This window comes from Perna viridis, chromosome 8 (genome assembly GCF_037379345.1).
Source record: "Perna viridis isolate PV_CMFRI_1.1 ecotype Kerala chromosome 8, ASM3737934v1, whole genome shotgun sequence".
NCBI lineage: Eukaryota > Metazoa > Mollusca > Bivalvia > Mytilida > Mytilidae > Perna > Perna viridis.
Window position 1 is genome coordinate 5,202,325 of NC_142452.1, and position 13,916 is coordinate 5,216,240.

General features: G+C 34.0%; 2 protein-coding genes across 6 annotated transcripts; both read left to right on the forward strand.

Moving 5' to 3' along the window:
* Window positions 1-294: 294 nt before the first annotated feature.
* LOC148609053 (uncharacterized) lies at window positions 295-5,491 on the forward strand. Of its 4 annotated transcripts, none has more exons than XM_088541094.1 (7): window positions 295-440; window positions 1,899-1,956; window positions 2,649-2,694; window positions 2,911-3,416; window positions 4,181-4,282; window positions 4,475-4,763; window positions 5,035-5,491. In XM_088541094.1, the coding sequence occupies exons 2-7, from the start codon at window positions 1,903-1,905 to the stop codon at window positions 5,250-5,252; spliced, it is 1,215 nt and encodes a 404-aa protein (XP_088397220.1). In that variant the 5' UTR covers window positions 295-440; window positions 1,899-1,902; the 3' UTR covers window positions 5,253-5,491. The 4 variants fall into 4 exon arrangements, with proteins under 4 accessions (XP_088397220.1, XP_088397221.1, XP_088397223.1 ...); XM_088541095.1 differs by having other exon boundaries at window positions 334-440; window positions 1,899-1,972; XM_088541097.1 differs by lacking the exon at window positions 295-440 and having other exon boundaries at window positions 1,899-1,972; window positions 2,896-3,416.
* A 2,693-nt stretch (window positions 5,492-8,184) lies between these two features.
* Window positions 8,185-12,494, forward strand: LOC148609054 (uncharacterized). Of its 2 annotated transcripts, none has more exons than XM_088596232.1 (6): window positions 8,185-8,366; window positions 8,952-9,134; window positions 10,032-10,537; window positions 10,797-10,898; window positions 11,623-11,911; window positions 12,091-12,494. In XM_088596232.1, exons 2-6 carry the CDS (start codon window positions 9,068-9,070, stop codon window positions 12,321-12,323), a joined length of 1,197 nt encoding a protein of 398 aa, XP_088452358.1. In that variant the 5' UTR covers window positions 8,185-8,366; window positions 8,952-9,067; the 3' UTR covers window positions 12,324-12,494. The 2 variants fall into 2 exon arrangements, with proteins under 2 accessions (XP_088452358.1, XP_088452359.1); XM_088596233.1 differs by lacking the exon at window positions 8,185-8,366 and adding an exon at window positions 8,403-8,559.
* Window positions 12,495-13,916: the final 1,422 nt, after the last annotated feature.

Consider the following 13,916-nt stretch of genomic DNA (forward strand, 5'->3'; position numbering starts at 1 on the left):
TAAATATAATACGTCATCTATATAGCGGAAACTGAGATTGAGGGATATAGCCTAACGATATTCTTTCTTTCTGGTCAGATCCTCAATAAAGTCAGCCTAATAAGAGTGAAGGAATAGGTCAGCAAGTAAAGGAGAAGAATTTGTTCTCATTGGAATGCCGACCGTTTGTTGAAAAACACGTCCACCAGGTCCGGGTGTTGTTTGTAACTGGGTGTATATTAATTACGTTTATGACATTTGAAGAATGCAGTGAAGTATAGCAATATACATAGGAGATCTCACCGACAATATATTTATAAATCAAACAACTAATTTAAATCATGTATATTACCCATACTATGTCTGCAAAGATGTTACAAAGAGTGGTTTACAGTTGGATAAGTTCCAAATAAAAAATATTGATTCGCAGTTTAATTTAAAAGAACAGGACTATCTCGAAGGTAAATGTCATTTTTACTAAATGTAGTAGATGTGGGTCGTTTGACTTTAAACTGTGTGTTTCATTTTTATTACAGTACCCGCTCTTATACGGGACAGTGATTAGCCATATAATATACTCCTGTCCGTTCCTTCATATACAAACTTCTCTATCACTCAGGGTGTTTTTGATGAAATGTTCCTACAGGAAGTAACCGTTAAGTACTATTGTTATGCACCTTCTCGTCGTGCAAACATTTTATTTCGGACCTCACTTTTATACTTTTCTTTACTGTTCATTTATTCAAATGAGAAGTAGGGTTAATAGTTAAATATCCATCTATATCCCATGTTTTGCTATAATGAAACTTTCTAGATGACACTTACACAGTTAGACAATGGTCTGGATAGGTTTGAGTTGACCACTGGCGTAAAACAATTTGTCTTAAACTAATATGGGTGGTAGGGGCTACATAATTTGTACCCAACATTCCTTGTTTTAAAATTGTCTGTAAATTATTATAAAGTTTTTTGTTTTGATTTTTTTATTGCGTGCGGTATAAAGGGTAATAATAATCTAATTTCAGTTATACCTAACAATGGTTCCATTCAGTCACTGCATGTAGGATGTAACAAAACTTCATTCTACTTTCTATTCAGATGTCCTTTTCAGAATCCTCTGAGTTTATCTTTTGATTATTGCTTTCAAATCATGCATGATGAAATCTGATTGGCTGATTTGAAAGGTCATCAGAACAGAAAGTAGAATAGTTTGATGTTATGTCCTACATACAGTGACTAAATGGAACAATTGCTGAATCTTATTTCAATTATATTGGGATAACAGTTCATGAATATTGCTTGTTTGTTTGTTTGTTGGGGTTTAACGTCCGAGCAGCAATATTTCAGCTATATTCAGACAATGAACATGAAATGGATGATACAATGAACATGAAATGATAAAAAAAGGATGGGTCACAAGGACAACAGGGTCGACAAATTTTGATTGCCACTAGGAAAAGGGGGGATGGGTAAGGTCGGGCAATTTAGCCTCCTGTGGCGGAGCGCAAAGGTTCCTACTCCTATCGAATACCCAGCAGGGTTCTTTAACGTGCGAGGAACGTGGCATCTTTCCCAACACGGTGCACCACTATGGTTTGCGGTCAGGCTTTCCGTATTATAGCCTGACAACCCCAGCATGTAACACGCCAGGGGTACCCCATTCCACCACCTGGGGCACACATCCCAGTTACTCTGTGGGCAGAGCGCCTAGCCCCCGGCTAGGTTTCTGAGCACTATTTAGTCGCCTTATACGACAAGCTTAGCGCTGCTGCAGGCCTATTCTTTTAACACCCGGACCTGCACGGGGTCATGAATATTGCAGTTTTAAACAATACTGACAAAATAGTCAAAGTATATTTAAGTTTTTAAACAATAACAAAGTAAGAAGTTGGTTAGTAATAGGTTGATTTTTATTCTAGATTTATGATGGGAAAATCCGAGAGTAAACCATTGGAAGCAAGGAATATAAACCTGGAGGTAAATACCATGATAGGTATGACAGATAAGAAATAGAGATAGGAAGTTAACTTATACTCATAAGTAAGGCAGTTTCAATTATATTAATTGCATCAATGAATAAAAAATGTTTGCTTCAATTTGTATGGCATATCAAAGCCTCGGTTTTGACAATCAATCTATTGAATATAACATTGATTTTGTTTTCATTTAATACTCATCAGTAATACCAATCTAGTTTAGAATACCTGACTTTTTAAAACAAGATGTATGATTATATGTTTGAAAGAGTAATCAAGATTCTAGCGGAAATCAAAAGAATGTAATCAAGAGAAAAGACAAGGCATAGAAAACCGACACACATAACATAGAACATAATATAATCAAATTAATACGCACAAAGCAGCAGAAGTAAATGAAAAACTTGGACTCAACTAAAAACTGGGAGCATGGGCCATGTGCACTGGTAGAGTACGCGTCCTCTGTTTCTCTAGAAACACCCACCGATCTGCTCATAAAAAATCAAGTCCAGGGAAGACGAAAAGAAGATAGGAAAACAATGACACATTGAACAAATCGATTCTCACGGTGCAGATGCTACACCGTAACGATCCACGAGTTCATGATGATGACCATAAAACTTCTTTAAAATACAATGTAATGCCTCCTTGCAGATGTTATTTATATTCCCTTTACATTTCCTCCCTGTTTAGAGTCTTCTTCGGAATGCGATGAAAATAGCCCACATTCCAGTTCCTGGTAAGTTTTAACATCAAATAAATGTAGTTCATTAATGTAATCTATTATTTCAAATTTTGTAACCACAAACTTCAGTTTAACAATAATAGACAATGATTTTGAGGAATGTTAAATTTTCTAGTAATTTTTTGTAGACATGCGTTTACGCAATGTCCCTAATTCTGTGGTACTGGCATGTATGCATAAGTCAAGCATGTTTAGGTTCATATTTTTAAGACTTGTATGCCTACCGAGAAGAAATAAAACCAGCTATTGAGAAAATCGTTGGCAATAAAGAATCAATGTTAACAATCAAAGTGGATCGAAACAAAATATACGAAGCTGCAGCAAGTCGATTCACTGGGAAAATTAAACAACTCAGTGGTATCAATAGACCTATCCATGAAAAACCAGTCATTGATTTTGGCGATACAGACCTTCTGGACGTAGACGGAAGTGGGTTCAGAAGGGAATACTACTCGGTATACTTCCGTCAATGTCTATCAAGACTTTTCGAGGGAAATGGAAGACAGATGGTTCCGAAGAAAGACATAACTATTAAAGATGAACTGAAAGCTTTAGGAATAGCCATTGTTGAATGTATATTGAATGAAGACTGTGGATTTCCATATCTGCACGTGGCTATATATAAAACAATTGTAGGATGCAGTCCGGAGGAGATCGAAATCCACCTAAACATTAGCGATCTTCCTGATAGCCAAGTTAAGATGGTTGTACAACAGGTTAGTAAAGAGTAACATATGATGTAGTCTAAGGATATCACCAAGGGATATAGAGGGATATAAAACTTATTGTACAGAAATTCCTAATTACTAGTAGTTATAAATGCACAAGTAAATAAAAGCAATGAGACCATGATTAGTTTGTTTGTTTGTTGGGGTTTAACGTCCGAGCAGCAATATTTCAGCTATATTCAGACGATGAACATGAAATTGATGATAAAATGAACATGAAATGATGATGAAATGAACAAGGGATGGGACACAAGGACAATGGGGTCGACGAATTTTGATTGCCACCGGAAATAAGGAGAGGTGGGTAGGGTCAGGAAATTTAGCCTCCTGTGGAACGTGGCATCTTTCCCAACACGGTGCACCACTATGGTTTGCGGTCAGGCTTTCCGTATTATAGCCTGACAACCCCAGCATATAACACGCCAGGGGTACCCCATTCCACCACCTGGGGCACACATCCCAGTTGCTCTGTGGGCAGAGCGCCCTAGCCCCCGGCTAGGTTTCTGAGCACTATTTAGTCGCCTTATACGACAAGCTTAGCGATGCTGCAGGCCTATTCTTTTAACACCCGGACCTGCACAGGGCGACCATGATTAGAATAAGAAGGATATTCATAATCCGGGGACAAGGAAAAAAGACACTTATAATTATAAAAGACTATTCTTCTAAGTATTTTGATATTTTTGACATCTTCTATATTTTTTGTTTACTTTATCCCTTTTTTAAACTTAACATTTATTTCCAATTAACAGATAAATGATGCCACAACAGAGAAAGAGATGACTGAAGCAGTGTCATGTGATGATGCTGGATTCCTAGGATATATTGGATGGCCTGTAAAACAAACAATGACGGTTGTGTTACAGTTTTCTTTTTGTAGAAACTTTTTGGTTAAAATGCTGTTACAAGTTTTGATTCATTTGAAGTAAATGAGAGCGCTTAATTTTTAATTACATAAAAGTAAAATTAAACCTTTGTTTAATTTCTAGCTAAATATTTGAAAGAGTTTGTGGTCAAAATTGCAATTTTTTTTTTTCAAATTACAGTTAAAAAACAGAGACACGTTACTACAGTACATCTTACGGTGGTATATGATAGATAATAGGAAGGATGAGATAGAGCAACTCAGACAGGGGCTTAGTTACATGGGTTTTCTAGACACAATCAGAACGAATGAATGGTTCGAACCTCTAATGGTCTACTCACAGCAGTATAGTATCAGCGCTGAGTATATTCAGGCTAAACTTAAACCAGCTATAGAAAAGTTAGATGCAAAAACTGAACAGGAGAAAACGTGCAAGACGTACGCGCTCAGTAGTATCCAGTCTCTCACTGGTAATGGTGTATTTCTACTATGTCATACCAAATCACGTAGGCTTTTGTAGTACTGCATGCTTACTGGTAAAAACTCAAATAAGCGTATGTCAATATGAAGTTATCTTTTCTCATAAAAAATATATATCATGCTGTACAATAACGTAATAAGCTTCAATAATGTTTCAGAGAGAATAAAATGCAGGGAAAATCGTAAGATTTCTTAACAATACAATAATGTACTTTACTCTTTTGTAATTTAAAAGTTAATCTGAATGTAACTTTATTGTAGATGAGCAAGCGAGATTACTGTTTGCATTTATAACCAACCTGTATGATCCACCAATAAGTGAAGAATCCCTGGATGTCAAATTTAACCATGCCAATAAAGGCATGAAGTTACCTGAAAGTTACACATGCATTAACAGACTATTACTTCCTTTGGGAAATAAATCGTTAGACGAGTTCACTGATTCGTTCCTAAAATCGATTGAAGAAGTTGGCAAATAAAGGAATAATTCTTATATACGTCTGGACAATAATTGTTAAAATATACACAATAATTTGTAGAGTGACCTGCAGTCACTATGGAACCAATATCTCATGTACAAAAGCTCAGTTTTTGATAAAAAAAAAATATTTGTGCTTTTTCAAATATGTAATTTGACATTTATTATATCGTAAATGAGTGTATTACACGTTGTTCCTCATAATTAAGCCTCTAGTTAATAAATAGTTTTAAATGTAAATTGGGCATATGTGTGATACTTGTATGACTACAAAAAAGTATGTTTTTTTTATGATTCATGTGTGGCATATATCATTTGTTAGTTTTTTGTAACAATCGTGAAATCATTAATTTATTCGGTAATCGGTGATCCCCGTACAATCCATGGATGCCTTCCGGAATATTACATGATTAATCATGTTGTTTCTTTTTACAGCTGAAATATGTGCCTAGATTCAAACCATTATTTGCAACTTTGCTTATGAAGTCCTAAATCCTGCAAAAAAAACATTTTTTATTTTTTATTTTTTTTTTTTGGTATTTCAAAGGTTTTGGAAAACATACAATTTAAAATGGCATTCCAGATGTACCAATCAATAGCAAACTTTAAAAAGAAATCCACCGAAACCTAAATCTGGCTTGTACGTTATGTCGATAAGTTCTTATTTTGATGTTGATTCTACTGCTAATTGTACGATAGCTTCCAATGTTGACCAAATACGGAGTTGTTTTTATTTTCATGAACCAAAGAATTCTCAACAATTCTTATCATAATAACCACTGTAATATGAAATTGTCATTGTAAATTCACACGTACATGAATATCCCAGATAACTTTAAATGCAGTTTACATTTAAAAGATTCTTCGAGGGGATCGTTTATAGATTTTAAAAAACTTTCTGTTTTATGATCTTATCAAAAGTGAATTATTGGTACCTAATTCACAGTTCGGACGCATTAAGTGTTGATTAATGTGTGTTTTGTATCGGTAGGTCAATAACAATATATCAATCAGAAACATTACAAGTAGTTGGCGTTTCCCTTCCATACTCTGTAAACCATTCTTAGTGACATTATTTTTCTTTTATTATAAAATGTTAAAAAAAAAATAATGTTAAATTTGCTTCATTGTTAATGTTTCGGACTGCCTTTGTTTTCAATAAAATAGAGTGATATTAGTATAAAGGACTTTTCAGTTGTTGTTTCCGAGACATCTCTTAGTGCCAGTGATCTCATTGTTAGTCAAAGCAAGCACAACAAATGTAGTTAGTATACAGGTTTGTTATGGTATCGTTCTATTCTTCCAAATTTTGTTAAGGACCTGGCATTTGTCTTAACAAATTGTTTTTTGAAGACGAGTACTCAGGTTTTGTTTGTTTGTTTCGCCGAATCTAAAGCATTTAAGAAATATATTTAATTATTATACCAAGTGAAACATCGGTCTATTTTAACAACTATCAGAAAGAAAAAATGAACACTAAACACGGCGAAGAAATACCACGGAATAAAAAATAAACCAGAAACTGCGAAGCATTTGTCGGAGGAAAATGAACAAAGCTTAATACTTAACCTTCACAAGAAACTAAAACTGCATCTTAATTACAGGCTAAAAACCACTAATTCCACTTTCCATAGGCTTCTATGCTAATTTCACAATATTCAATGGCTTCTCTGGACTTTACCTTAACTTTAACCTGCAGAGGACTATATATCAGCATGATTCTACATATGTCAGCTCACAATCCTCAGAATGGCATGTGGGGTTAGCAGACTTGCAGTGCAGTACTGGTCACCGGAAGTGAAGGGTCTATAAATAGCATGGGAAGTCCCAGTGTTTTCACAAGATAGGGGTACATTTAAAAATCATTATGGAGATTAGGCTTCACATCACAAGAAGCAAAATGCACCTATAAAATGTACAGAAATGTTTTTCCTTTCAGAAACTGTTTAAATTTTTTAAATAAGATGAGAACTTTTTTCACAGCACTGTGAGGAACAGGGGTAATTTCTGCGTAGGACTATTTTTGCGTATGTTCCAAATGCTCATTGGTTGAATTGGTGGTCTGTAACCTACAGAGGAATGGTGAATTAATGGAACAAGCCTTCTCTAATTACAGTAATATGATAAATATTTGTTTGATGGAAATAATCATTTAAATCATTTAAAAATCAACGGTGAAAATGGATGCATAAAAATATATTAATAAAGAAAGAAAAAAGAAACAAATATATAAAAAATACAGACCAGACGGATATTTATACCGTATACGTATATACAACGTACTTGTATAGTTTGTCAGCTTGGTGGATATTGATACCGTGTACGTGTATACAACGTACGTGTTTGTCAGTTTGTTGATTGTTCAGATTTAATAAAAACAAAGGGTCATGTTCCGAACCAATTTTACAAAGTATGCTGTCAGAACTTCTTGAAGATTTATCTATTTTTTTTTTCTTTATAAACATGCTATGATGGCAAATTAATCTATCTGTAAGACATGGATCAAAGTACGATTAAACATCTCGCAAAATCTCATTGGTTGCATGACAAAAAAAATGGACATTTTAATTTGAATTTTTCGAATTTGCCACATTTTAGCTACGCTTACTTCATAAAGTTTTGACAATAAATGCAGTTCTTAGCGCTGCATTTTAAGCTTGGGTCTTTACTATTATTTTCATAAACTGGTGTTATTTTGTTTAAAGTTCGACACACAACACGTCAAACAAAACTGTACATTAAATTTTCATTTACAAGTAACTCAACCGTTTGATATCGAACTGTTCTATATGTGATCAACCAGCACAAAATATGATAATAACAAATTTAAATGCCAATATTCAAAATTTCTGTTATCGCCCGTATTTAAATATCTGTGTATGTCATAATGACTGAGATTTAATCTAATCATTTACATTGTAAAATTTAAAGGTATATACACATCCTCACATGGAATATTTCAAAATGCATACAATCTCAATGTTTTGTGATCTTCACAATTGACTGTATTAAAAATTACTGAAGCGCAGTTCATAAACAACCGAACAAGGAAGTCGTACATATATACTTATCTTACCTGGAAGTAATTTTGTGATTGTATTGAAAATGATGTAAGGTAAGTAATAACTAGTAAATATTGTGAAATGTTTTACAGGTCTTTTTAATCAGTAATATTTGAAGACATAAAAACTAGACGAATCATATCATTGATTATAATATTTAATTAATGTCAACAAGTTGACTAATGCATAGCAGCACACAGTTGTAAGATATATTTGAAAGGAAACTTATATCTTGAATACTTTGCGGTAAGAAGTAATAAATGTTTTATTTTTTTAAATGTTTATATTACAGTATATTTTACAATGAGAATCTATTAAACATCCTACGATACGAGTTTACCTGTCTATATCAGGTACCTCTACCTTTATTGTCGATCTTCAAATGCTCAAGTGTTTTTTTTTAATACTATATGGAAAATATATGTTCCTTATTACGGATAAACAAACAAAGTAGGGGATGACAGGCATACAATGGAACATGTTAACAAATCATAAATAAAGTGAGAATACATGACTATAGTCAGTTTCTGGTTCATACAATTTGGAAAACATAATAGCGAAATTATGTAGTCCTTCACATCAAAGGTGATTTCAGCAAAATGTTTTTAACAAGAACTCAAAATTTGTCTATTTTTTAGAACCACGGATTGGATTTGGGATAGGAAGACGAAAATTTGCAGATTCTCTTTTTGTGATGTGTTGGACTTAGAGACGCAACAACAGAAAGTACTGAACAAAACATGTGATAAAAGTCATGGGGCAACAACAATCGTCACGTCCGACTCCGAGGGTCAACCCACCTGGGCCCAGAGATAGACGAGGTAACTTATCTGGTCATCTTATTGTCTTTGTTCTGAGTGTTCTATCGCACTATATATAGCTGATTCGATCTATTACTATTTTGGTCAGTGCATTCAAACAGCAAGTTATGTACAGGATATGATAAAAATGTTAAAAATCTGTCCGAAACTTGACATACTTTATTCTAGACTTAATAACCAGATGCAAGCTCAGTCTTTTGTAGGCATAAATTACATAAACACCCCCCCCCCCAAAAAAAAAAAAAAAGATAATAAAAAAATTAAAAAATATCAAAATGTCATTTGTTAAAAATGACGAAATGAAAATATTTACAGCAAAAGGGAGTTATTTGGTCAAATGAAAAATGAAAAAAAAAAATCCCTTAAAAACCATCTTCCTTCCAAAAAAGTGGCCTACAAAAAAAGACTGTTAAAGGGTAATCAAGGGAACCAAGGTTATAGGGTAATCAAAAGAATGTAATCCAGGGACAAAGACCAGACATGGAAAACAGACATACACAACAAAGAACATAAAGTAACTATCATACATACAAGTAACAAAAAAGCAAATGGGCAACTCGAACTCCACTTAAAAACTGGGAGCATGGACCAGGTGCACCGGTAGGGTATTTATAACCAATATACTTGAATATTTCCCTCGAGCTTAAGATATATTTAGATACAGTCAATAAGGTGGTCACATAAAATATATGAAGACTTAGATGGTCATTCACATTTTTGATGCTGTACAAATATAACATATTCCGGGCTCAATTTCACAAAGAATCTGATAATTTAGATTTTCCTTAAACCGTTCTTCAACTTTGAGGGATTTTGAGAATTTGAGAGTTTTTATATGAAATTGATGATTGCTTACTAAATCCAACTAAAATAATAATTTACTTATTTTTTTTAAAGATTCTGAACCACCAACGACAGAATCATTTAAGTCCGTGATCACCAACATTCGTCGACTCCAGATTGGAAGAAAGAAGATTATGAAAGTAGATAGAGAGGACGTGAAAGCCTCGATGTTCCCATTTTTGAAAACGCCAAATAGTGAATTATCGCCTCTAGAAATAACGTTTGAATCAAATGGTGTTGAGGAAAAAGCCATTGATCTTGGAGGACCCAGCAGGGAATTATTCACGTTACTTTTTGAAGAATTTCTACAGCCTTCATTGGGTATATTCGAAGGAAAGGGTGGATTTGTGCTTCCAGTTAATAACAGAAAGGCAATTACTTCTCAAATCTTTCGAGCATTTGGAAAATCTGTTGTTTTATCACTATGCACAGATCCGCATGGACCAGGATTTCCGTATTTCCCGCCATTTATTGTCAGTTACTTTATAGGACGAGAATATACACATGAAATGAGCTCAATATTTGTTGTTAATGAATTCTTGAAACAATTTATAGACAAGGTGAGAACTCCTTTTGATTTTACATATGATTCGTTCAAATATTTGAAACTTAGATTTTTTGTTGTTATTGTTTTGTTGGTGAAACCACTTTTTTATCCTTTTATTTGTCAGTTTTAATTTCAATTATAATCAACTAGATTACTTTTCAAACTCTTCATTGCTGTCATATTCGGAATTATAAAGAGGAAACTACGCCAATACATAAGAAACGTATTTATGTAAGAACACCAAGACATTTGGTTATGAATTAATTTTATAGATCACTAATGCAAAGATTCAAGAGGATCTAGATGATGTGCTTGGTGAAGACGATGAAAGGTTTACAGATAATTGTGGTTGGCCTCCACATGAACAAATCACGGTAATTAGTGAAAATCAACCATAATAAACGAATCACTGCAAAACCCGGGGTAAAAATCCGGAGTAAAAGTGATCGAATCAGTGTAATAAATGAGTCATAATGTATGTAAACTAACCAGTGTGAGCCAGATTTAACAAATCTGCAATAAGTCACGTCAGTAAAACGTTCTGTCCTTAATTTCACCTGAATGTTTGGTTTCTTGATATGTGTAGCAAACTTAAAGGGGATTTAACACCAGAAATTTGTGTCAAATAGAAGTATTTTGACAGACTATGTTAAACTGTTTTAGATGTAATGCCGTCTATCAAATGTCATTGTAATTGTGAAAAAAAAAAACCAAGTCAAGAAAAGAGGATCTAATAGAATCAGACTGAGTGAAACTACTGGTGCAAATATTTTGCTCTGTTTATCTTGAATAATTTATACTACCATCAAAAAGTCTTCAAAATTTCACAATGAATAAATTATAGAAAAAAAAACAAAACAACAACAACGAAGAAAAACATATTTGTGCCTAAAGCACCCATAAATGCCATTGGGGACAACACATTGATGATTTTTAATCCTTCGAATTCGAATTCTTTGTTTCCTTGATTACTCTAGAACACTAAGTAAAGCTTTCTCAAAACAGTAGGTATATGAATGTTTCAATTGTTGTGTAGCAGTTGTTTCAATACACAGTTTAAGATAATGTAAAAGTGTAATCATCGTTACCATATTTCAGTTATCTAACCGGTGGATGTTTGTCCAGACGTTATTACAATGGGACTTAATAGACAAACGAGAAGCAGCGTTAGACGACATCGTGAAAGGACTTAATACATTTAACTTTCTTAACGATACAAAAGATTTGCCGGAGTTTAAAAGAATATTCCTTTTGAGAAACAAAGAGGAGACAACTGCAAATTACATTCAAAAGAAACTTCTTCCTGAAGTAAAAAAGCTTGTAGCGGAAAACGATTTGGAAGAAGCTGCAAAGAAACAAACAATTAAATGTCTAGGAATCCTGGAAGGTAAGTAACCCTTTAATACTTATTGTATAATACATTGTTAGTGTGAGAGAGGGTGAGGGGCGAGAAAAAATCATTTGTCATTTTTTTTTTAACTTTATTTAGCATGAAATATTTCACCTGCAAACCATGGTCCACATTTTGATCTTCTGATGTGTTAATACTTTTCTTTTTAATTTCAGACCATGAAGCAGCATACCTGTTCCAGTTTATTACGGGACTCGACGATGTACCTCCTTACAACTTCTCCATTCAAGTGGCATTCAATCGGAAAAATCAAAACGCTACCCTCCCGGAAGCTATCACGTGCGTTCAGAGACTATTAATTCCACTTGGAAACAAATCAAGACTTGATTTTTACAAATCATTTGATGTTGCGATAAAAATGGGTCGGGTTGGTTTCTCAGATGACTGATTTTGTATGGTCTTGAGACCAGTATGTATATTGTATTTACTGGCGCGATATAAATTAATTATTGACATGGTTGATATAAATGTTACTACTATTTATTATTACACTATCGGCATATATCTGCTTTGTGTTTTACTTACAGATTAATGAATAAAAAACTGCAATATTGAATAATACTTGCTGTCTTCATACTAGTCTGGGTGCTTACTTGTGATTTATTTTTACATCCATTTCGGTTAATATGACCGATGAAAGAATGGTCCTGCTGAACGGCCCTGCCGACCTCACACTGGTAGCCCTTTCATTGATTCTTTCAAAATTAAATTTTGTTTATTAATATACCTGCATACGTAAAGTGCGGTTACTGAGTCACTCAATGACGACATACAGATTACGCCAACTAAATTATCTGGATCTTCTCAGTTGTCTCGTGGAATCTTGCTTGCCTCGAGTGTTGAAATTCGTACGATCGAATCCCGACTGAGTCTTTATGTTGTTTAGATTTTTTATTACATCTCAGCTTTCTGGGGCTTCACCGTATTTTCGGTCCGTGTTAAATTTCTTACAAATGTGTTATTAATGTCATCACTTTGAAAGATTTACAGTTGACATCACCAACAGGTTGATCGTCATGGTAATACAATCTCTACCATGAGAGCAGGTTTGGCTACAATGCCATAGATTACCTCTTTTGTTTTGACTCATATTTTACACAATAATAACAACTTCATGTTTCTAGTGAGGCAGTTAACATTTTCCTTACTACTGCACCAGGTCCATACTCAAAGTGTGTAGTGGAGCTTTGATAGTTCATTTATTTTTATTTTCTAATATGATGCCCTTCAATATTAGTTATAAGCTCCTAGGTGACCGTCACCCTGCAACAGAACCTACTGACTGCCTAAATTATCAAAGACGGTTACGGGAGCCTACAATGTATAACATTTTTGTACGATTTTGCTTATCTATATTATGAGGGAATAAATTCATCTTTGCGTCGTTCTATTTTTCTTGAAAGCATTTTTTGGGAGATAATTCAATGGTTACATGAACTAGGAAAAATTCATTTTTGTCTTGGCGGCCAGGTCAAATGTACACACTGGCCAGTGGCGTGATTGAACGTGCGTCGTGTCATTTAGAGTTATAATTACATTATTATTATTATAATATTATTATCATTGGTGAAGTGATTTTCCTTTAATGGTTATTTGCATATTGTTCATTCAAAAATTTTCATCGATGGCGGATGGATTTTTTATGTATCCTCTTCATTTGCATATTGCTGTTTCGGTTATTTGGATGAATGGTTTTATCCAATCATGAATGGTAAGCACCGCATAAAATCATACAAAGCTCTTTAGACCACAGCCATGGTAAAAAAGTGATAAACACAAGACCAACATTTGGTGCAACACATAGGCTGCGTCTACTCAGTGATACATGTATGAAGAAACTAGTCATATCAAAATCGAAGTAAATCACGGTAGATCAATTTTATCATTGTTTTACCATGGGCTGGTCAATTAGATCGTTAATTAACCTTTTGCTATCGTTCAGGGTAAAACAATGCGACGTTAACGGCCAGCCCGTGGTGAT

What these genes read in the sequence shown, in the direction of transcription:
- LOC148609053 (XM_088541094.1), top strand. Translation starts at nt 1,903, where the DNA reads ATGATGGGAAAATCCGAGAGTAAACCATTGGAAGCAAGGAATATAAAC. An exon ending in AGCCCACATTCCAGTTCCTG is followed by an intron (nt 2,695 to 2,910) that starts GTAAGTTTTAAC and finishes CATATTTTTAAG; the next exon opens with ACTTGTATGCCTACCGAGAA. An exon ending in TTAAGATGGTTGTACAACAG is followed by an intron (nt 3,417 to 4,180) that starts GTTAGTAAAGAG and finishes TCCAATTAACAG; the next exon opens with ATAAATGATGCCACAACAGA.
- LOC148609054 (XM_088596232.1), top strand. Translation starts at nt 9,068, where the DNA reads ATGGGGCAACAACAATCGTCACGTCCGACTCCGAGGGTCAACCCACCT. An exon ending in TGGGCCCAGAGATAGACGAG is followed by an intron (nt 9,135 to 10,031) that starts GTAACTTATCTG and finishes TTTTTTTTAAAG; the next exon opens with ATTCTGAACCACCAACGACA. An exon ending in ATGTCTAGGAATCCTGGAAG is followed by an intron (nt 11,912 to 12,090) that starts GTAAGTAACCCT and finishes TTTTAATTTCAG; the next exon opens with ACCATGAAGCAGCATACCTG.